At 29.1% G+C, this 21,410-nt stretch overlaps 2 protein-coding genes across 3 annotated transcripts; one reads left to right on the forward strand and one right to left on the reverse strand.

The window, feature by feature from the left end:
• Nucleotides 1–717: 717 nt before the first annotated feature.
• On the forward strand, nucleotides 718–16,405 carry LOC107167839 (NACHT and WD repeat domain-containing protein 2). Of its 2 annotated transcripts, XM_089224645.1 has the most exons (23): nucleotides 718–1,015; nucleotides 1,114–1,202; nucleotides 3,783–3,899; nucleotides 4,181–4,384; nucleotides 5,201–5,345; nucleotides 5,459–5,684; nucleotides 6,160–6,358; nucleotides 6,420–6,869; nucleotides 6,943–7,082; nucleotides 7,413–7,868; nucleotides 7,952–8,204; nucleotides 8,280–8,452; nucleotides 8,535–8,558; nucleotides 8,703–8,922; nucleotides 8,979–9,191; nucleotides 9,264–9,424; nucleotides 9,553–9,839; nucleotides 9,924–10,137; nucleotides 10,226–10,444; nucleotides 10,512–11,061; nucleotides 15,487–15,815; nucleotides 15,897–16,077; nucleotides 16,137–16,405. In XM_089224645.1, the coding sequence occupies exons 1-23, from the start codon at nucleotides 913–915 to the stop codon at nucleotides 16,299–16,301; spliced, it is 5,118 nt and encodes a 1,705-aa protein (XP_089080771.1). In that variant the 5' UTR covers nucleotides 718–912; the 3' UTR covers nucleotides 16,302–16,405. The 2 variants fall into 2 exon arrangements, with proteins under 2 accessions (XP_089080771.1, XP_089080772.1); XM_089224646.1 differs by lacking the exon at nucleotides 8,535–8,558 and having other exon boundaries at nucleotides 719–1,015.
• A 114-nt stretch (nucleotides 16,406–16,519) lies between these two features.
• LOC107167847 (mitochondrial coenzyme A transporter SLC25A16-like) lies at nucleotides 16,520–19,428 on the reverse strand. The gene is made up of 7 exons (XM_015517045.2): nucleotides 18,974–19,428; nucleotides 18,801–18,893; nucleotides 17,749–17,882; nucleotides 17,486–17,671; nucleotides 17,268–17,424; nucleotides 17,072–17,210; nucleotides 16,520–16,828 (listed from the first exon to the last, which is right to left on the reverse strand). Exons 1-7 carry the CDS (start codon nucleotides 19,065–19,067, stop codon nucleotides 16,654–16,656), a joined length of 978 nt encoding a protein of 325 aa, XP_015372531.1. The 5' UTR covers nucleotides 19,068–19,428; the 3' UTR covers nucleotides 16,520–16,653.
• Nucleotides 19,429–21,410: the final 1,982 nt, after the last annotated feature.

A 21,410-nucleotide genomic window follows, 5' to 3' on the forward strand; every position in this document is an offset into this window, starting at 1 on the left:
GCATTGGGAGTTTGAAGTGGCTGAACACAATGTGAACCTGCAGCTGCTGCCCATGTGGCAGGTACTTACCAATATTACTATATATTGATGTATTTTTTTTTGTTACCTACCTACTAGTAATTATCTATTACGGTCGTTTATTTCGCCAATGATTGACAATAATTGTGTTATTGTTATTCCTCCAATGATTTTGTATGATATTATGGTCATAATTCGCAAATATAATAATTTGAATAAATGTATACAAATAATAATAAAACTATTATTCTTATAATACTATCTATATTCTTTATTATCTATTTATTTCATCACGCGATATTATATTTTATTTTTTCAAATTTGAAACGTAAATTTTAGTTTTAATTTATCGATAGGTATATATAACCTACTGCAAAGTGTTGGGTCCACATATTTTATTTCTACTTTGTCTATAAGGGCTTTTTATTGTAAATCAGTTTGAAACGAAGTACGAATTATTAGGATTAATAATGTATTATAATATACCATATGACGTATGTATATAATACACGAAAATGCATTTACCCCTCCGTCCCTATATTCAATGCGTTTGAACTTTGAGTTCTACACAGAACATGCAATTATAAATCAATATAATATTATGCCGAACAACATTTAACAATTGAATCGCTCTGTATAAACAAACAATAACGAGACAAAGGGTTGCTATATTGCAGTTTTAGATTAAACACCCACATAGATACTTATACATATATATATATATATATATATTATAAGGTTTAACTGTTATGAAAAAGTGCTTTCACGAATAAGTTCAAAACGTATGGAATAGTAACACGCAGTCGTGTTTCTTCATTCCAACATAATGCGACCACCACATTTCCTCGACGAAAATTGAAAGATTTTAAAATAAACAACCTATAAATTCACAGTATGGACGACCGGACAGTAGACTTAATTTTCGCAGGATCTCTCGAGAACTTGCCTCCAGTTAGTTCAAAAATTGTTAGAATTTTTACCAGCTCCACATTTACAGGCACGTGATAATATAATAACGATAACAAGTGTATTGCTTAAAACTATAAACTAAAATGTTATGTTATTAATTGAACATTTGAAAAAATACACTTTCAGATACTACGATGGAGAGAAATACATTAATGGCACAATGTTATCCAAAATTGAAGGATTTTTGCCGGGAAAAACATGGACTAGAATTTCAGGTGAAAATAAACTGAAACGATATGAAGTGAATCTAATTAGTGAACAATGTTTTTTTTCGTTTCTAAATTAAAGCTTAATATATCATTTAATTTTAAAATTATTAATTATTAAAGTATAGTAAATTATAATAAGCCATGTGTTTATTCTTTGCACAAAGGTAAATTAGATATTATAAATTATACACAAAAATAATTAAACAATAATATTAAAATCTTAAAAACAAATTCGTAGTAGTTATTTTATATTAAGTACGTAGTATATTATGATAGTGATATACTAATGATGGGTACGTTAAATAGTTAAATTGTATCATAGGTTTTTATTTAATAGGTATGTACTATATGTCTATATGTATCTATGTACAGAATAGGCGCCCGGAGGGGGGAAAGCTGGGGCATTTGCCTGGTTTTTTCAAAATATTCTTTTTAATTGAATGTTTTAAGATAAATTACTATATACCATACAACAAATTTAAAGTATAAAATAAGTTGTAATATAATAAAATATAATATATTGTATACGAATATAATAAAAAAGGTTATTATTTTAAAACACCTAGTAAAATTATAATATTTATCCTCAAATCCTAAAATTGCTCCCTCCTAGAAAAATTTTTGCGGGCGCCTATGATGTACAGAATGAATCACAGAACATTCTCACCCTCTATTTTTTCTTTTTGGTAATGCAGTTATTTGGAATATTATTTATGGAATTTTTAATTATATAGGATATAGGTACTTAAGAATTTAAGATAATAATATATTAATATTACATTCAAGTTCTTAAAATTGTTTGTATTATTGAGTAATAGAAATAAAATATAGTATTAGTACCTATCGAGTGACTTGGAGAAAACACAATCATCTATTTATAGCGGATAAATTAAAATCATAATTTGAACAAACATAAGTTTAGGAGCCAAAGCTGAACATATATCAGAGTAGTACTATACGCTACTGGTTGACGCTTAAAAATATTTTTAGGTGTTAATACTTGTTTCTCTTAATTATTAAAGGCATGAGGCATCTAATTATATTTTAACTTTTAATTTAATTTAATTATGATTGTAATTATTTAAGAAGTATATAATAATATATTAATATGTTAACTGAGATAAGTGATGAACTGATGAATGTACCGCAAGTTGGGTATTGAGGTGTACCTATCTTTCTTGAATTTTTGACCATATTGGTGTACGTGCGTAATTGTGTGTGATGTAACATGTAAGTACGGCCTTCGACTTCGAATATGATTGGTTACAACTAATACAACTTATAACTTATATTAATAATAATTGTAATAAGTACGATATTTTATCGGGAAAAAATGATTTCTTTTAATAGGCGTTTTCGATAACTATAAATTATAATTGCTATTTTATTTACGGTTAGACCAAAAAAAACTAATCGAATGTTAGACAAAACGAAATTTGAGTAAACAAGTGGGATAAGAAGCTATAAAATCGGATAATTTTTTGTAATACGCGTTAGGTTAGGTGAAAATCTTATGAGATGTAAATTTATAGATGGTAGGTAAGTAGGCAACTGCCATGTGAAGTATACTTAAGAAAAGAAGCAAACAATCAGTTGTATTTAATATAGTCAATTAACAGTGAATTAAACGAGAAGGTCTTTAAAATGTTATAGTTAACATTTTTATAAAAATGTTTGTTTATAAAAACAATACAATACGTTGGTGAAAACCTTAGAATAATATATTATGGTATAATAACAACCCTCCTAGTTGTAGAATAAAATTGCACCAATTGGGTAGGGAGAACTATTATAGCATAATAATATAATATTGTATGCTTTAATGCTTTTATGCTTTTCGTAACTAATAGCTTACTACCTGTATACTGTTCAATTATTTTTTTATTCCCTGATGGGGTAGAAATTTCTCAAAAATACTCTTACATTGCTAAACTTGAGATGTACACGTAGTCTAAAACGTGTGTAAGATATTTATAGACAGAGAGATAATAATCTAATAATAAATTAATCTATGTATATTGTATATATTTTATATATATGATTTGTATTTTAATATTTTAAATAATCTTCAAGAACTCGCAAATGGACTATCTAAATAACACACATTTTTATAGGTACTATATTATACTTGTTAATCTTTGATCGGCACCTACTAAATTTATTCTTAAACTCTTTTTTAATATTGTAATTTGTAATGATAATAATATAAGCTTTTTTGTTACCTATCTTACTTTGTTTATTTTAAATCGCCCTTTTCAGTTTTTACTCTTGAAATGTATACCCATATTTTCAATTCATTATTCATTATATTTATATATTAATATATTATTAATAAACAATAATAATTAATTTTAAAATTTAAAACAGTAACTTGCTATATGGCTTAATTATGGTACATTTGATGTGTGCTGTATGTATATAAATATATAATCTACTGTAGTGGTTATTGTATTAATAGTAATAATATGCATGTTTATAAGTATTTAGAAAGATATAAAAGTCTTATAAATCAATATGATACATTTGACCTTGATGTATATCTGCGTACCAGGTACGGTTGGTACCGTTTATAATTTTTAATTTTAGGTGGTTGATATGAGATGGGGCGTTCGTGATGAAGCCACAGATGATCACATGACAACTGAATTATGTATGAAAGAAATTGAAAACTGTCAACGATTATCAATGGGACCTAACTTTGTGGTAAATCTAAAAACCATATTCTAAAAACTGTTTACAATTTTGTAAAATAAAATGGAAAATACATTGTATACATATACACGTCTTATCCAGTGGCAGATCTAGGATTTTGTGTGGAGGGGCTTTCTATATTGCGCATAGGTCTAAAAGGAAAATCTAATAGTGCAAGTACTGCAAGTGCACTTAATATCTGACATCATCTTAATCAATAATTAATTATATTATTTTCATATTAAGTATTTATATACCTTTTTTATAATTATGTATTTTACTACTTACTATAGGTATTTCTGGGACAGAAATATGGCTATCGTCCGATTCCTACGTATATTACTTCATCAGAATTGGAATTATTGAGAGAAGAATTGGTCAATGTGGGTTCAGATGTCACCTTGTTAGACATGTGGTACAGAAAAGATAGCAACGCTGTACCCCCAATTTCTGTTTTACAGCCAATTTCTTCAATACTTATCAATTTTAATAATAAAGTAATGTAAAAACTAAAAACCAGTATATTAAAACACATAATAGCAACATTATTATTATTTTAATTTTAAGCTTTATGGTTTATTATTGTTGCTAATAAAGTAATATAATATTATAAATTGTAATGTGAAGTTAAAAACTAAATATTATTCAACTAAATAATGAGGGTTGAAAATAGTCACGTGAATATATAATATTATATGTTCAACATATGTTCTACGCGTAAAACTTGTTTGATTTACACTATGAAATGATTAGTATATTTTTACATTTATTTATGCGTTTAAGACAATATTGTAATTTAAAATGTAATATAATTTATTGTAATAGTATACATTTTAATCAACTTATAATTAATAAAATTACTGTAAACTGCCACAGCCACGACGACATGCGGTATATTGTACTTACATCGCGGGCACAGACAACATTTTATGGAATTTACCCACTTTAATATAATTTATTAATTATAGTTTTTATCAAAATTATAATCTCAGCAGTGTCATAAACACATAAATATACTCTTCATATTACGTAAAAATATTAGCTTTAGTGATTGAAATAATTGAGGTTGACTATCGTATTAATTTAGATTTTACACCAAAATATATGTCGTCGTTCAAACTTTAACTCTGTAACGCCACATGTATATTTTCAAAGTTTAAATATCATTGAATAGTTAGAGTTAAAGTGTAGAATGTGCGATGCACACCATACTTCTTAGATTATAATAATGTATTTTAAATCTTAGCAAATTTATTTATATGGTTCTTATGTTCTTTAAATCAACAATATTCCATGTAATTTTTTACTTCCAGCGAATCCCAAAACTTCAACAACAAGATCAAGGCATTTGGTGGGATACTTTGGCTAAAATGCAGAAATTATTTAGGAAATCTTCCATAAGTTTATTTAATAGTGGGAAGATTGATAAAGACACTATGCACAACTATTATATGTCAGGTATATATTATATTATAATATATAACTACCTACAAGAAATAGGATATAAAATAATTTAAAATATAATTGTTTGATTATTATACTTACGTTCAACTTGTTGAAATGTTTTTTAGTGACAGAAAGAGAAGTTATAAATGGTATATTAAAAGTAAAGAACACAAAAAATCATTGCCTCGCTTATGTACGCTATATAAACAATATTAATCTGCAAAATCTGAAGAAAGCTTCAAACTTCTTGGACATAGTTAATAGGAGTATTGATACAGAGGCAGCTCGTTTACTGGGAAACTTGCGAGATGAACGTCTCGTGCAAAAAATAGAAACAACGAATTACCAAAAGTAATTCTATTTAATTAATTATTGTTAAATATATATATATATATATAATATAGATACCTATCATAAATCATTAAATCATAAGAAAATATACTCGTATAGTAGTTGAATATTGAATTGGGTACCTAGTTTACAGGCGCAAATAAGGTTTGAGATTTGAGAGTGTGGGAGGGGGCTGAGGCTCTATTATAATAATATTGAATAAATTTAAAAAAATGTATGAAATGTTTTAGGGGGGGCTCCCCCTATTGAAATTTATTAGCTCCTAAAGCACCCCTCTATTTATGACTATGATAGTATATATTATGAGTTCCCTAACAATATATATAAAACAATAAATTATAGTTTCTACTATAAAAATTTTTTTTAAGAATAATATATATATTTTTTATTAATTAATTTATATAATGATGTCAAAAGTACCTGATATGTATGTTGAATTTTTTTAATTATTTATTTTTTTTATTTTTTTTTTTAGATATACAGTTGAATGGATTGGTCGAGAAGGATTAGATACTGAAACACATCAAGAATATTTACAAAATTTCATAATGCATTTTTACAAAAACATTACCAAGTTAGTGGATAGAGCAATGAGAAAAGAAGATTCTAGTCCTCAAGGACAAATTGTGACTGAAATATTACAGCATTTGCATGCTTGTCATAACTCTGTTAAGGTATGTTTTCCAGATATATTGAAGAATTTTCAATGTTTGATTGAATTTTTAATTTTTTTAGGTGTTTTACGGACGTGAAGACAGTTTGAAACATATTGAACAATATATGAAAAGTAAATGTGAAAAACCAATGATACTTTTTGGTGAAGGCGGTTGTGGTAAAACATCACTATTAGCAAAGGCTGCGGGCTTGAGTTATTCGACATGGTTTAATAAGACAGCCACCAAACCACTTTGTGTGATAAGATTCTTAGGAACAACTCCAGACAGTAGCACATTAACACCAGCATTAATATCTATATGTCAACAAATATCATACAATTATATGTTACCATTTGATGACATACCTGATGATTTAGTCCCACTGACGGCACATTTTAAACATTTATTAACATATGCAACTCTAGAACAACCTTTAGTATTATTTTTGGATTCAGTGGATCAGTTAACAGGTACCCAAGATACTAATAATGTATCGTGGTTGCCAACAAGGTTGCCCAATAATTGTAAAGTATGTATATTGAATACTTTTTTTTACCTAAGTTTTTACTTTTTATTAATATCTAACTAAATTACTGTTCAAGTTATTGGTATCTGTTGCAAAAGAAGAAGGAAATTCAGATGTATCTCGAGATTACCATGTATTGCGTAGAATGATTGATGATGGAGAACAGTTCATTGAAGTAACTGCACTCGGAGAAGAATTAGCCGAAGAAGTTATTAGGTAAACTATATTATTGGATTTACTTTGGGAGTTGATTATAATATAATTGCTCAATTGTCTTTTTTTATTATATGAAATAAATTATTAATATTGTATATAAGTTTGCAATAATAATGTTTTTTTTATCATTGCTTACAAACTATTTTTATTTTTACGGGTTTTAATCATAGGCCTGTAAACTAATCTCATAATATTTAGGTCTATGGTTTCAATACTTATAAAATTGTAATATTCTTATCCTTTTAAGAAATACTTTGAACGCCAATCTATTTTATTTATATTATTTACCTAACCTGTTAAACTTATCTTAACTATAAATTTACATCATAGGAAGTGGATGGAAACAGCACACCGAGATTTGACAAATTGTCAGTGGAGACTTGTATCTAACGCTATCAATCAATGTTCTTTGCCAATTTTTGTCAAACTAGTATTTGCTGAGATTTGCCGTTGGCGAAGTTACACTAAACCTCAAGAAACTCATTTAGCATCTAATGTTATGGATTCAATTATGATGCTTTTTGAAAGGATTGAAAAACAACATGGTCGGCTTCTTGTATTCCATGCCTTAGCGTACATAACAGCATCAAAGAGTGGTTTGTCTGAATCAGAACTAGAAGATTTAATATCGTTAGATGATAAAGTATTAGATGACGTTTATCAATACCATTTACCACCAGTCAGGAGAATTCCTCCTTTATTGTGGACTAGGATTAGAAATGATTTACCTAATTACCTGTCAGAAAGAGAAGCTGATGGTGTTAGTGTGTTAAACTGGTACCATAGGTATGTTTAATTTAAAATATTATTAGTTTTCTAATGTATTTAAAATATTAAAGTTGCATATGTTTTTTAATCAATTTTTACAGACAATTTAGAGATGCTGCTAGAGAAAGATACTTTAAAAATATGAATATGGTTACTTATTTTCATTCATCTATAGCTGATTATTATTTAGGAATTTGGGGTGGAGGAAATCCAAAACCATTTAAGTATACTGAAATCCAGAGACATAGATTTAACTTATTAACTAGAGAGGGTTCAGCAGACAGAAAAGTACCAGTACAACCTCTAGTGTTTTATTCAAAAGAAGGAACAGCTTCAAGATATAATTTAAGAAAAGTAAGTAGTTTAAAATGGTAGGATTGTTTAATTTTTATAGTTACCACTAACAATTATAAATTGAATTATTGATAGTTTGGAGAGTTACCATATCATCTTGTACGAGCTCATCGTTTTCAAGATTTGTATAAGAATGTTTTATTTAACTATCAATGGTTGCACGCAAAGTTATCCTCATGTCCTTTACAAGCAGTTTTAAGTGACTTTGAGGATGCTTGTGCAAATATTGATGACCGAGATGCCACTAGGTAAAAAAAATTTTAAATAAACCTCATTTTTATATTTTCTGAAATATTTAATGTATATTTTCTATTTCAAAACATAATTTAGCAATGAGATCAAATCAAAACAAAGGTCAGGTTTTGGTTTTATAAATAAAATGTGATTGTCCTTTATACAGGATATGCCAAAACTGACATGGCAATGGTCTAGGATGCCATACATCCTGAATGAAAATCTTTTCTAGAATGTTTAATACTTTTAGGTGTTAATTTTTAGGGAGTTGATACTTGTTGCTGATGCTTTGAGATTAGGTGGAGCAATACTTGGTGAATTTCCTGATATGCTCGCTCCTCAATTAATTGGCCGTTTGTTACCAGAAATTGGATCAAATCCAAATATAAAAAGTTTATTAGCAGAATGTGATAAATTTGGACCAGAAAATTGTGCTCTTATACCTTATTATCATTGTTTACATACTCCAGGAGGTCCATTGAAAGTATTAACTATGTTAACTGTCATTATTTTTTTATTAACTGTATATTATTTACATAGTATTCTCTGGAAGGTCACCAATTTGCTGTTTTTGATTTTCAAGTAACATCCGATTATAGATATATTGTGTCAATATCAAATAGATTTATTACATGGGATTTATCTACCAGTGATATGACCAGGAATGTAAATCCAGGATTGGAAGGAATTATGCAAGCCTTATGTTTAAGTCCTGATAATCGCTATGCTGCAGCTTATACTAACAATAATCAAGTAAATTAGCAGTTTCTAGATAATTTTTAGAGTATTGTACTTAACTTCAATGTATTATTACATTATGTATAGACTGTCTTATTGAATTGCCTTACAAGTGAATTTACTGTTATTGAAAATCCTTTTGAAAATGGAGAAATGGTTTCTGGTGTCAATATGCTAAATACTCATTTATTTGTGCATGGATCTTTTTCTCTGTGCAGATATGACTTAAGAGGGAATTTAGAATCCAAGTATTTTATCAATTATTTTTAGTAATTTATACGATTTATGAGTTTTATATTTGGAATTTTCATCATCAATTCCATTGCAAGTTAAGGTTATAAACGGTTTTGCTCATTTGGTTATTATTATTTTGCAGAGTTACAACAAATGAAAATCCTAATCAATGGGTTTTAATGTCTGTGAAATTCACTTCATTAAGTAGCAACCGTTTTATATTTTGGTCTGGCAGAATGGATGATACTAGGATGATGATGCAAACAATGAAAGATAATAAGACTTGCCCAAACTTCTATTTTCATAGTGCTATGGCTATAAATAAAGACGAAACTAGATTATATTGTTGCCCAACTAAAAATTCATATGATATTGCTCAATTTGATTTTATTGACAATGAGTGGAAATTAATTAAAGATTTAGAACATAGTAAGATATTATATTTCATTTTTTTGATAAATTTCACTTGTACCTTTGAGTTGTATTTTAACACACTATAAAAATTAATTTCAGTTGGCGATTGCTCAGTGCTTCAAATTAAATTATCTGAAGACTCATCTTCACTTTTGGGTACAATTTCAAATGGTTTTTGTATTTGGGATTTGTCTTCAAATGGTACAAAATTATTACATTTACCTCACGGTGTACGTAACATCACTATAAATATGATGCAGTCAAATTCGTGTATGCTGTCAGCTGACAAACGATTTTTGGTTGCTGGAGTTCGGTATTAAAAAATAACTATTAACCCACACACCCAGTAACCACATTAAATTGATAATGTATGCACTTATTGAATGTTTAATTTGTCTTAGAAAAATGTTATATGTGTGGAATATGGAAACTGAACAATTAATTAAAGTATTAGATGCACATTTTGGTCGCATAATATCGCTCTTGCCATTAACTACAGGGAATTGGAATTCAGTAATTACTTCATCCATTGACAGATCAGTAAAGGTTTGGAACATCAACAATATATTTGAACAAGTCCATGTTATAGATCGACATGAATTACAAATTGACTCTATAAGGTAAAATTATAGTTAAAAAAAATATTATTCTAGTGGATGAATTATAAATATTTAATTGAATTTCAAGTTTATCACACTCTGGCTTGGCAGCCACTGTAACACGAGGTTGTGTTGGGATATGGGATATTAACACTGGGAGATTAATCCAACAGTTAGCAGATAATTTGTTGGGAGCTATTGTCACTCAAGCGTCAATTACACCTGATGGAAAATACATAGTGTGCTCTGAATCTGGAAATTTACTCATCTGGAATCGTATTTTATGTCGAGTAATTTTTAAGCAACAACAACCTGGAATCCAGCAAATAATGCTTTTAGACGAAGCAACAAAATGTCTAACAGTTTCCAAACAAGAAGAAATAAATGCAGAAACCCAACAGAATATTGATGCTACAGCCATTGTGAGATCTATTCCAGATGGAAAAACTATTTATTTATTTGATTATCAAGTACGTAATGTGACGGGTATGGAATTCAAAGAGCTTGTTGTTACCGCAGATGGACTTAATTTGATTGCTCTGGCTAGTGATAAAGGTCATAGAGAAGCACTTCATATATTTAATGCGTCCAATGGTGAATATGTTACTAAAATTGTTCTCAAACAATCCGGAATGAAGGTAAGCATAGTCATAACATATACCTAATAGTAGTTATAATAGTTAATATTAATCATAGTAGCTAACAATATTTAAAATAAATAGTGGTGAACACTGCATAGGTATACATATACATATAAATGTTGAACAATGTAAGCATGTAGTACATATTGCTCTCCAAAAATCGTTGAAAAACACACTTATTAATTGTCTAAGATTAAAAGATTTATTTAATTCACACTTTTAGATTAGAAAATAGAATAAACCTTGTTCAGATATTCAAAAACAGAAAAAAAGAAAAAGAATAATTAAATTATTCTACTTGAGACTAGGTAGGTATCAAACACTGGGAATGGATTTCTGTAAGTGATGAAGTTAACGTATAGGGCTAGGACTTACATAAATCCTAAACTTTGTGATGTTGGATTACATTTAACTGAACTTGCTTAGCAATATTTATGCGTAGCCGGTTTTTGGTATGATCATCAATTTCAGTCTATACATGATTAAGAATAGAGATCATTCATGTGAAAAAATCAAATGCTGATTATTATACTACTAAAAGTACCAAACACTAAATCTTGAGATTCATTATTTTTCATTTGTAAGGGCTATAGAAATATTTGAAAGGCCTAGCCGGGCTGGCATTATGTATAGAAGTGCTCGGTCTGTTTTATTATTTTGTTGAGTTCAATATAGATAATATTTGTTTAATTTGCATTAAATATTTAATGTTTTCAGGCACAGTATCTGTTTACAATCAAAAATTATTTTTATTATGTGTGGTGCTGTTGGTGTAGTCAGATTTTGTGACTGGAAAAATTACAATGTTCAATGTCAACAGGGGTTGAAGGTGAAGTGTTTGGATTTAATAATCTATTCTTGTGAGGAGACATAATGTATTAATGAATTATGAGAATGAAGCCTGGGATAAATGAGTGCAAGTTATTGGGACGTTTCAGTGAATGACACAATATTTGATGTTGATTTGAAGAAAATTAGAAAAATAGCAGAGAAAACCAAGGGGAACCAAATAATGCAGCCTTGTGCAAAGGATGTCATGATTATGAACATAATGATAATTCATTTAGAATGCATTGGTCCAACAGGTATCGAAAGTGTAGAGTCTACACTGTAGACCAATGCGGTTAATTGAAGGAGAACATATCGATTTGGCGTATAACTGGCAACTGCACTCCAAAATCATTTGATGGCATAAAATTATAATATGCCATTTTAATACCAAGAGTTGTAACGTTAGGAAATGACGTTTATTTCACCATTAATTTGTCATCTATAAACCAGAAACCATTACTCGGGATAAATTTTATTAGTTAAAGTAACAACGTTATAGATGTACTTATTAAGATAATTTATTTTTCATAAAATTTGAAGTTATTTAGGTACTATGTAATGTTATTCACACATCACAATTTAACACATTTTAATGTATTCTTAACAAAAGTTATATGAAACGGTATAAAATCTTTTTATTTGCACATATAAATCTATTTTGATGTTTTCTAATCGGAGTTGAATAACGTACAGACATTATACAAAGCACAAAAGAATTACAGAACAAAAGAAATAGATATATTATCATTTGAATATTATGTCGTAGTCTTGACAATGTTTGTTTCTGCCGCTTGTTTGGCATCAGGTAGCAACTGTTCAAATTTCAATAATAAATTATCTTGGTTTTATAATAATATAGCAACTCGATTTTAAATTTTGGTTTAGTCACTACAGGCGGTGTGATGGTCAGTGGAGTAGTAACTAATAACTATTGAAGTGCATGGTATCATAATTATTATTATGTTGTCAAATTAGAAATTATTTAGGAAGACACTATTGCTGTCGTTTTTTGTTTTTGTTTTTTGGTATCCATACAGAAGCATGACAGACAAGTTTATAATTTTTCATATTTCTATTTGATACCTCGGGGGTAGCCACTTATTAAATCCCACTATGAGCTCAGGATGGCCATTGAAAAGGTTTGAGATCCGCACCATCACTCCGGGGGTGTCTATTCTTTTGGTTTTGAACTGTTTCAATAACTCCAAGAAGTCGCTGTACACTTCAGGTTGGTCACTAAACTCATATTTCACCCGATCCATATAGGACAAGGCATCTTCAACCTTTAACTTCCGGGACGGGGTTGACCGCTCCGGTCCCCGTTGATTAGCGTTTTCCCTCGTGTGTTCATCGTCGTTGTCCACTTGACCCGGCATTGTAATATTTAATTTGTATGTGCGCTGAACGACTGCCCGTTGTATGTTCGGGTTGTTTATTCCGTGTACGGACCGCAAAACGAAATTCGAGTAATTCGACTGGTTTGCAATACCCACTGTCGATGGTTACCACGCGGGAAACGCCAGGTTGTTGTGGCGAGTGGATGACTCATGAACCCGCCTACAGCAGTAAGTTGTAGCTACTGAGTACTGGCTATAGTATCATGATTCGTGATAAACTAAACAACCATAGGGTATCGGGCAAGAATATTATAAGTGTGCCTAAATTTTATAAATTGGTATGATCACAAAAAAACCAGTTTTCGTCCGGTTGGCGCATCCCCATTTATTTAATCAACGCCATTAGATACCATGCAGTGTGTGCGCCCAATGGCCAGGACGTACTATAGTACGATGTATTCACTATTCACTGAACTAAAATTAGTACGGCAGAGCGAATGTACTACAATATAATATATTATTATGTAGATAAGACTGTAAAGTCGTATAATATAATCAATTGTTAATATTTACCGGATAGTGTCCATAGAACATAATACAACACATTTTCTATTTTAAGTTAATGTTTTGTCTCATTTGAGACTGGAGTTGTATAATACTATAATGTATTAATGTATAGGTGCTATACTATGCACTAAACAATAACAGAACGACTAAAATAGACATGATTTGAAAATTTGAATAGTTTTGTTTGTGAATTATTGTGACGTCTACGGTCACAATGACATAGGAATCAATATTTTTTTTATTTTCCAGCCAAGTTATGTGGCTTACAATGCTTATGTGATTAAAATTCAAAGATATACCTGTAATCATTGTGGCTTACATTGTTACATAGGTAATACATAATGGGGCTTTGGCGTGCTGCCCATTAATGTATTATACTTGTCTACTAAAATAAAACTTAGGACTAGACAAATTGGTATTTTTTTTTTAAATTTAATTCTTAATAGGTACTTGTACTTTTAAATAATATGATTTTTTGATAGAATAAAACATATTTGGATAAATTGTATTATTAAAATTATGTGTTATAAAAATAATAAATATGAAACTAAATACCATAGTACCTATGCATGGTTAGAAAAAATAAATGTATATTCTACATATATTAACGACTTTTTTTTTTTTTTTATTAAAAATATATTACAATCTGTTTACACATAAAACAATAAGTAACAATGATGAGTGATTTAAAGAATACATGTCACACATGAAGAGGAGACTGTCCAGTGACAGAACCTCAGAAAATTTGAGTTCGGGCTTTGAAATTTATTTTATTATTTTATTTTTAATTTTAATTTAATTTTTTTTTTTATTAGATTAGAAGATCTCTAGCCCAATTTCTTTTTAACCTTATATTTACGACTTACGAGTCATAAATCAAAAAAAAAATTTTGATTCATTTAAGTCTTATCCACATCGCGATGTAATTTTAGTGGATGAAAACAAGTGGGTATTAAGTTTCTAGTCCTATTTGAAAATTAAATCAGCATTAATTATATAAATAGTTTGAGTTCATAATAAATACACCATGATTAATAATTTTTTATACTTTTTAAACTATAATAAATTTTATCTTAATACTTTTCTATTACTTATTGAGCCATTAAAATCTACTATGATAATTAAAACAAAATGTTTATGAAATATTTTGCACTGCAAAATTAATAATTATTCAGTGCAAAATTATTATACTTTTAGAACGTTATAAATAACTTAGGTGAAATCTACGTAAAACAACATTAATTATTCATATCAAATAGTTAAGTTAGTAATAAAGTTGTTAGTGCTTTTAAAACTATAATTTTCTATTTCAATTAATGTTATCTTATATTTCTCTATTACTTAATGAGCTATTATAAATATCATGAATGAAAAAAATGTGTTCTGTATAAAAAGGTTTTAATCACAACAATTAAAGTGACGATTTCTAAATTATGTTATATAATTTATATAATATAAAATTATAATAAATCACTTGTCCGCATTATATTTATGGGGTGACAAAGCTTACAAATTGTTCACCTTGACTTTTAATTTTATTGTAGTAGAAAACTTAGAATTAAAAAAAAGGTTAAGTTTTTATTGAAAAAAAGCATGTAAAAAATTGTTATAAAATAAATGCTAGCTGAGACTGGTAATCTTCTTTGAAATCATCATAAGAGTACATAATGTTAATTTTTATTTTCAGGACATTATGTTTATAGTAGCAATGCCACATCGAGCTAATTTAGTAGCTGTAATAAACCCTGATAAAGGTATGTTGTTTGACATACGTACAAAGAAATTTTTAAAATCAGTTCCAAAATGGGGCGGATTTTGTACAAAAGATGGAAAATATGGATTATATGCACCTACCAGAGGAGGTTTAGAGTTATTGGAACTAAAAAAGGGAAGCTCGGTAAAGACGTTTATACCACGAGTAGCTGAGGGTGTATTTACAGTAATTTGTATGTTTAACAAGACCGATGAATATGTACTGTATTACCATAGCGGAAAGAAAACATTGAGAGTTTTTCGGTATGTTTTTAGTCTTAGTATTTAGTTATATTTAGTATAGTGATTTAATATACATATATATAAATGCAATTACTTCAACAGACTTACTGATGCAAAAATGTTAGCTAACTATCGTGTACCAGCAGAACTAAGTGCTATTGAAACAACAGAAGATGGACGAGCGGTTGTTATAGCTACAGTAGATGGATGTCTAACGGTCTTAGCCATAGCCGATCCGAATAAAGATTCATTCTTATCTGCTTTGCCTTCTAGAGATGAAACTGTAAGTGTCAAGAGCCTTTTATAAATTTTAACAGTTCAAATAAACAATCTTTATTTTAGTGGAAAAAGAAAATGGATAAACAACGAACAGCAAAATTATTTAAAGCTGCTGCTGCAATTACTAAGTTTTGTGTTTCTGTAAGTGAACCAAATATAAAAGAAGAAGTTGGAAATAGTCAAAACAATTCACAATTACATACATCAAAAATATTGTCAAAAGGATAAAATAGATTAATATTTATTTTCCAGTGCTTGATTAAATTATAGTTATATAATATTATATGTATTGTTTTTAAATTGATATTAATAAATCAAAATAAATTATTAAAAATCCTATAACTTTATATGTTTAATTTTTTTTTGTCGATTTATCTGTATTAGTACTATGTATTTAGATTATGGGGGTTTTTTTTTATCAACTATCAATAACTTTAAAGCATCACTTCTGTAAAATAAAATATTTTAATTTCAACACTTAATAAATTCTTTTTAAAAATAATAACTATTTTAAAACAATAAATATTGTAAACTATAAAAAATCTAGGTCTGAAGATTCATTGGTTATTATAAAACATACTCAAGAATCAACTCCAGTATCTAAGTGCAGAGTTTGTTTCATTAATTCATAAGTAGAAAATGACACAGCAACCATAGGTACTGCTCTAATGAAATTTATACTCATTCCCCGATATAATCCGTTTGTAATACCATCAGTACGATAAACTGTCACTAAGGTCTTGATCATACCATGTCTGAAACGAGAAACAGATGATTCAAATTAAATTGTATATTTTAGAAATACTACATGAACTTTAAGAGCATGACCAGTTAACATGGGAAAAATATGATTTTAGACGACAAACTAGTCATGTTCTTAACATGTGCGGAGTTAGAATCACTACAATTAAAATGAAAATTAATAATTATAAATTATAAACATTAAAGAATGTGTATTGTTTGGATTGAAATATAAAATGTAGTTTAAAGTAAGTTACCCATATTTTGCATTGTTATCCATGCTAGATAACTGCATTCTTCTCCTTGTTACATCCAATGGATATGAAACACACTGTGCAAGTGCACCAGATAAACCACCACACAGCAATTTTGCTGGTATGGTAAGTACGGCACCACCTATACAAAATAGATTTAAATAATTAAAGTAGTCTTTAAGAAACCTGTACAACTCACCAGAATCTTTATCAGATGGTTTGCTAAACCATGTTGGTAATGTTTTCAAACAAAATTTTTTAATAGATTCAAAACAGAAGAATGTTAAACCTGCATATGGGACCATACCACATAATGTAGGAACAAAACCACGATATAAAGCTTTTACTCCTCCTTCCTATTAAAACTGTTATCAATATACATTATACAATTTTTATAGCATGCGATGTTCAAAGTACATTTTGGATAATGGATTTAGCTGTATGTATAATTCCGTTGTAAACATGTTCACCAGTCACTTGAAAGGCTAGTCGTGCTCTAATTGTATCTAGAGGATATGTGATGGTAACCGCTGTGACACCAGCTGATGAACCAGCCACAAACTTTCCAATATGTGAACCATTCCCAAGAATGGATCCTAAAAGCTGAAAATAATTAATAATATTTTTTTTTTTAATATTATAACTTGATTAAGGATTGATTAATTTAATTATAATATTACTGTTTTGTAGAATTCAAATGAAGTGAATTGAATAGCAGCATATGGGAAAACTCTCACCATTTGGGCACCATTGCCTTTATATAATGCAAAAAAACTCTCACGTTTAACAATTTCTGCAAGACCACTAAACACTCCTAAAGTAGTATATTTCAATTAATTAATATTGTATTTTAAAAGAATACTCAAATTATAGAATTATAGAAGTATAAATGAATATTAAAATAATAAATAAACAAACATAATCATTTACAAATGCTTAACGTACGCCTATGTGTTATTTAATTAATGGATCTAATATTTTAATGTTCTATGACAGTTAATTCCATAATGACTAAACATTTCATAATATTTAATTGTTTAAACTGTCAAATAAAAAACATTGGTAATTTACTTATTTTATTATCCATTATAAATCTATTAAATTACATAATATTATGATGTATATTATAATATATTGTGAACATAATTTATTAACTTTACAAAGTTACATAGATGTTTTTTTTTTAGAAATTAAGTTGTAACATTTTGCATATTATTTAGAATTGAAATAAAAAATTGTATGACTGGATAAATTGTTAATTGAAAATAATATTTTTAAATTAACTGATGTATCAGAGAAAATTGTTAAAAAAACCTTGGGTAGAAAAAAGTTCTATCAATTTTTATTCAGTTTATAACATAGATAGATGATTGATATCATTTTTCTGTGCCTAATATCTTGGATTTATAATTTTTCTATTGTATTAAGTCTAGTTATTAAGATTATTTATTAGCTAAAACATTTTAAATTAAACAAATATATAAGATAATTTATAAATTCACATTTTATAGATTTAATTTTTTTCTTCGAATTTTTCGCAGTAACTTTTTAAAAATTGTTTAGTTACATAGGTGCCATTAAAGTATTGTATCCTTGGTTGGTTTAAAATTTAATATAAACAGTCAGAATTTGACTATTCTTTTAATTAAAAGTGTTGCCAACATTTCATTTAGGTAGTATTAGAAGTCTATTACTCTTAATGTTATATTTAAAAAATGCAAGGCATGTTTACCAAAATTTGTATAATGCTTGTTATGGGCCTGTAACAGTATTTTTATTCGATCCAAAGGAGCAACAGTGGTTTTGGAACACATGCCAGCAACACCTAAAAAATCAACAAGATTTTATTGAAGCGATCACATTATTGAATATATCGCAGCTAAAAGATTCGCAACGAAGCCTCACCACCGGCAAAGAGAGATTTCATCACATAGGGAAAATCTTTTTTTTGTGTCTGCTTCAGAACGATCACTTCCTTGGTCTCGGACGCCAAAGCCATGGTCGATACGGATCCTGCTGGAAACTATTAACAATACGCCGCCGTACACTTTCACTGGTAACGAGAGGAGAAAAAATTCGACGAATTCGGTCAGTAAATGTACGACGGGAAAACTGCAGAAGACCGGAAGCACCACGGCAGACCACCAACAGTCGAATGCGCCATGGCCCGATCGTCGCTTCGGGTTATATAATTCAAATTCCCAACTGCTGGCCACTTAAAACTATAGGCAGGTACAACGTACGACCGCGGACCTTGAAAATAACTTTCACGCGCGACATTCAATTGAGGAGGATACGCCGTTTAAAATTTCTACGGTAATATTATTAAGCACGCGCGACGTCGCGATAACAAAATTAATGATATTAGATATTACCCACACCGCGTCACCGCGTGAAAACAATAATACAACCGATGCGCACGTCATGGCATAAATACACCGAGATAATATAACGTTATTATCAAATGGCGTCTATGATTTGTGCCATGACGACGGCGTAGAAAGCGCGGTTCCGTTTTTACTTACACAGATAAATAGATAATAGATTACATATGATATTACATCTAACTTGGAGAGCATGACAAAATAAATTTGTCATGTTGGAGAGGATATTTCGAAAAAAAAGTTTAAAATTTGAAGCTTATTAGTTATTGTTAGATATAATAATTATATTGTGATTTAAAAAATGTCTTAAAATGTTCTACTGAAAACTAGTAAAAATGTATATATTATAAAATATAGTATAAATAAGAAATAATTTTAATAAAATGTAGTGGGTAGTAGTTACCGTTTCGGTTACTGCAGGTTGAACGTGTAAACTCATGAAATATTTTTGGGGGACCGTAGACGTGCCAAGGTCCGTTGGCCCCCGGGCGTCAATACTCATCAGTGATGAAACAAATCGTGAGCTCACCCCTTCTATGTTCGGTATTTTCGTCTTGGCCGAGTACTGCAATAGTCGGATATTCGGTACTCGTTTGTTGGCGAGTGGAGAGTAGTTGTGACACACTGACATTATGATTTATGGGTGGAGTGTTAATAAATAAGGCGAATAAACGCGCATAAACTATAATCGCTGATGCAGCATCAGAACATTAAGTGACTTCAATATTTTAGATCACCGACTAATATTTTTTGATTACAAGATAAATATTTAAAAATTTTAACTGATATTATCTATACAAATATTATTGTATCCGAGACTTACCCTGACGAAACCTAACAAAATAATTTATATGATTACCTATTATTTCTACAAATGATTAATGAATAATATTATGTTAATTTTTGATATATAAATATATGATTAATGAATCAACAATTGGAAAATTTATTGGTCCCTCAAATTGAAATATGTTTTTCTCAACGAATCAAAATGAATTTTGATTTTACGTTATGGAATTTAAGTTTAAATATTTTGGGTAGGTACATAATATAACCAAAAATTGATTTGGAATGTGAAATTGTACTATTATTACTATATTATAATACCTATATGTACAAAAATTGTATTAATGTTTTGGAATTTTGGATAGATCAAAATGAGAGATCAGAACCAAAAAACCATTGTGATCATAAATCAATATTGTTGGCCATGCCACCAGGGAAAACTATCCTGAAGACTATAGTCTATAGGGTTTGTAAATCGTTTATTAATTTAGATTATACAATTAATAATAAAATTCTGAAATTAGGTATAATAGAGGGAATGGACAGGTGCAATGGATATGAGTGATATGACGATTTAATAATTTTCGGGAGCCTATTTTAGATGACCTATTTAAGATCTCGTTCGAACTGCCCTCGGGACGTCGACGTCTCTATAGTGGTGTAATCACTTTAAATGAAGCAGGAAGAAATTGAAAATTTATCTCTCTTATGAATCTCGTACACAAAATTTGATACCAAAGAGGTATAGGTATCCAACGATTTTTTGGTCTATTTTTCTGTATAAAATTATTTAATTATTTTTGAAAATGATCATTTAAAATAAAATAATAGACCTCTTAATTCGTTACTAAAAACAATAATTCCCTATTCTGAAATGAAAAAAAAAACGTAATATTGTGACTTGTGGAAATATTCCCAAGTATATAACACATTTTCACCTCACGGGTCACGGCACATGTCATCACACACGTAGCTGCACATTCGCACTACTTTTTACCGATTTATACAGAAGGTGTACAATAGATCGAGTCGTTTTATTATATTTTATTCATTTATCGTAACGGTTTCTACAACCGCAGCCGTCTGTCTAGACTCGTGCGAAAAACACAATAATTGAACAATGTATATCGCGTAGCGCTTGCTGGCGGACATCGCGTCGGCATACTGGTCCA

Source organism: Diuraphis noxia, unplaced genomic scaffold, assembly GCF_037042655.1.
Source record: "Diuraphis noxia isolate RWA-SAM2 unplaced genomic scaffold, SU_Dnox_SAM2 contig0003, whole genome shotgun sequence".
NCBI classification, from domain to species: Eukaryota; Metazoa; Arthropoda; class Insecta; order Hemiptera; family Aphididae; genus Diuraphis; species Diuraphis noxia.

Coding starts and splice junctions, on each gene's coding strand:
- LOC107167839 (XM_089224645.1), top strand. CDS start 913: ATGGACGACCGGACAGTAGACTTAATTTTCGCAGGATCTCTCGAGAAC. Junction 4,385..5,200: donor TTATCAATTTTAATAATAAA/GTAATGTAAAAA, acceptor TTTTACTTCCAG/CGAATCCCAAAACTTCAACA. Junction 8,559..8,702: donor GAGATCAAATCAAAACAAAG/GTCAGGTTTTGG, acceptor GTTAATTTTTAG/GGAGTTGATACTTGTTGCTG.
- LOC107167847 (XM_015517045.2), bottom strand. CDS start 19,067: ATGGCTTTGGCGTCCGAGACCAAGGAAGTGATCGTTCTGAAGCAGACA. Junction 18,894..18,973: donor GAAATCTCTCTTTGCCGGTG/GTGAGGCTTCGT, acceptor TTGATTTTTTAG/GTGTTGCTGGCATGTGTTCC. Junction 17,425..17,485: donor CTAAATCCATTATCCAAAAT/GTACTTTGAACA, acceptor CAGTTTTAATAG/GAAGGAGGAGTAAAAGCTTT.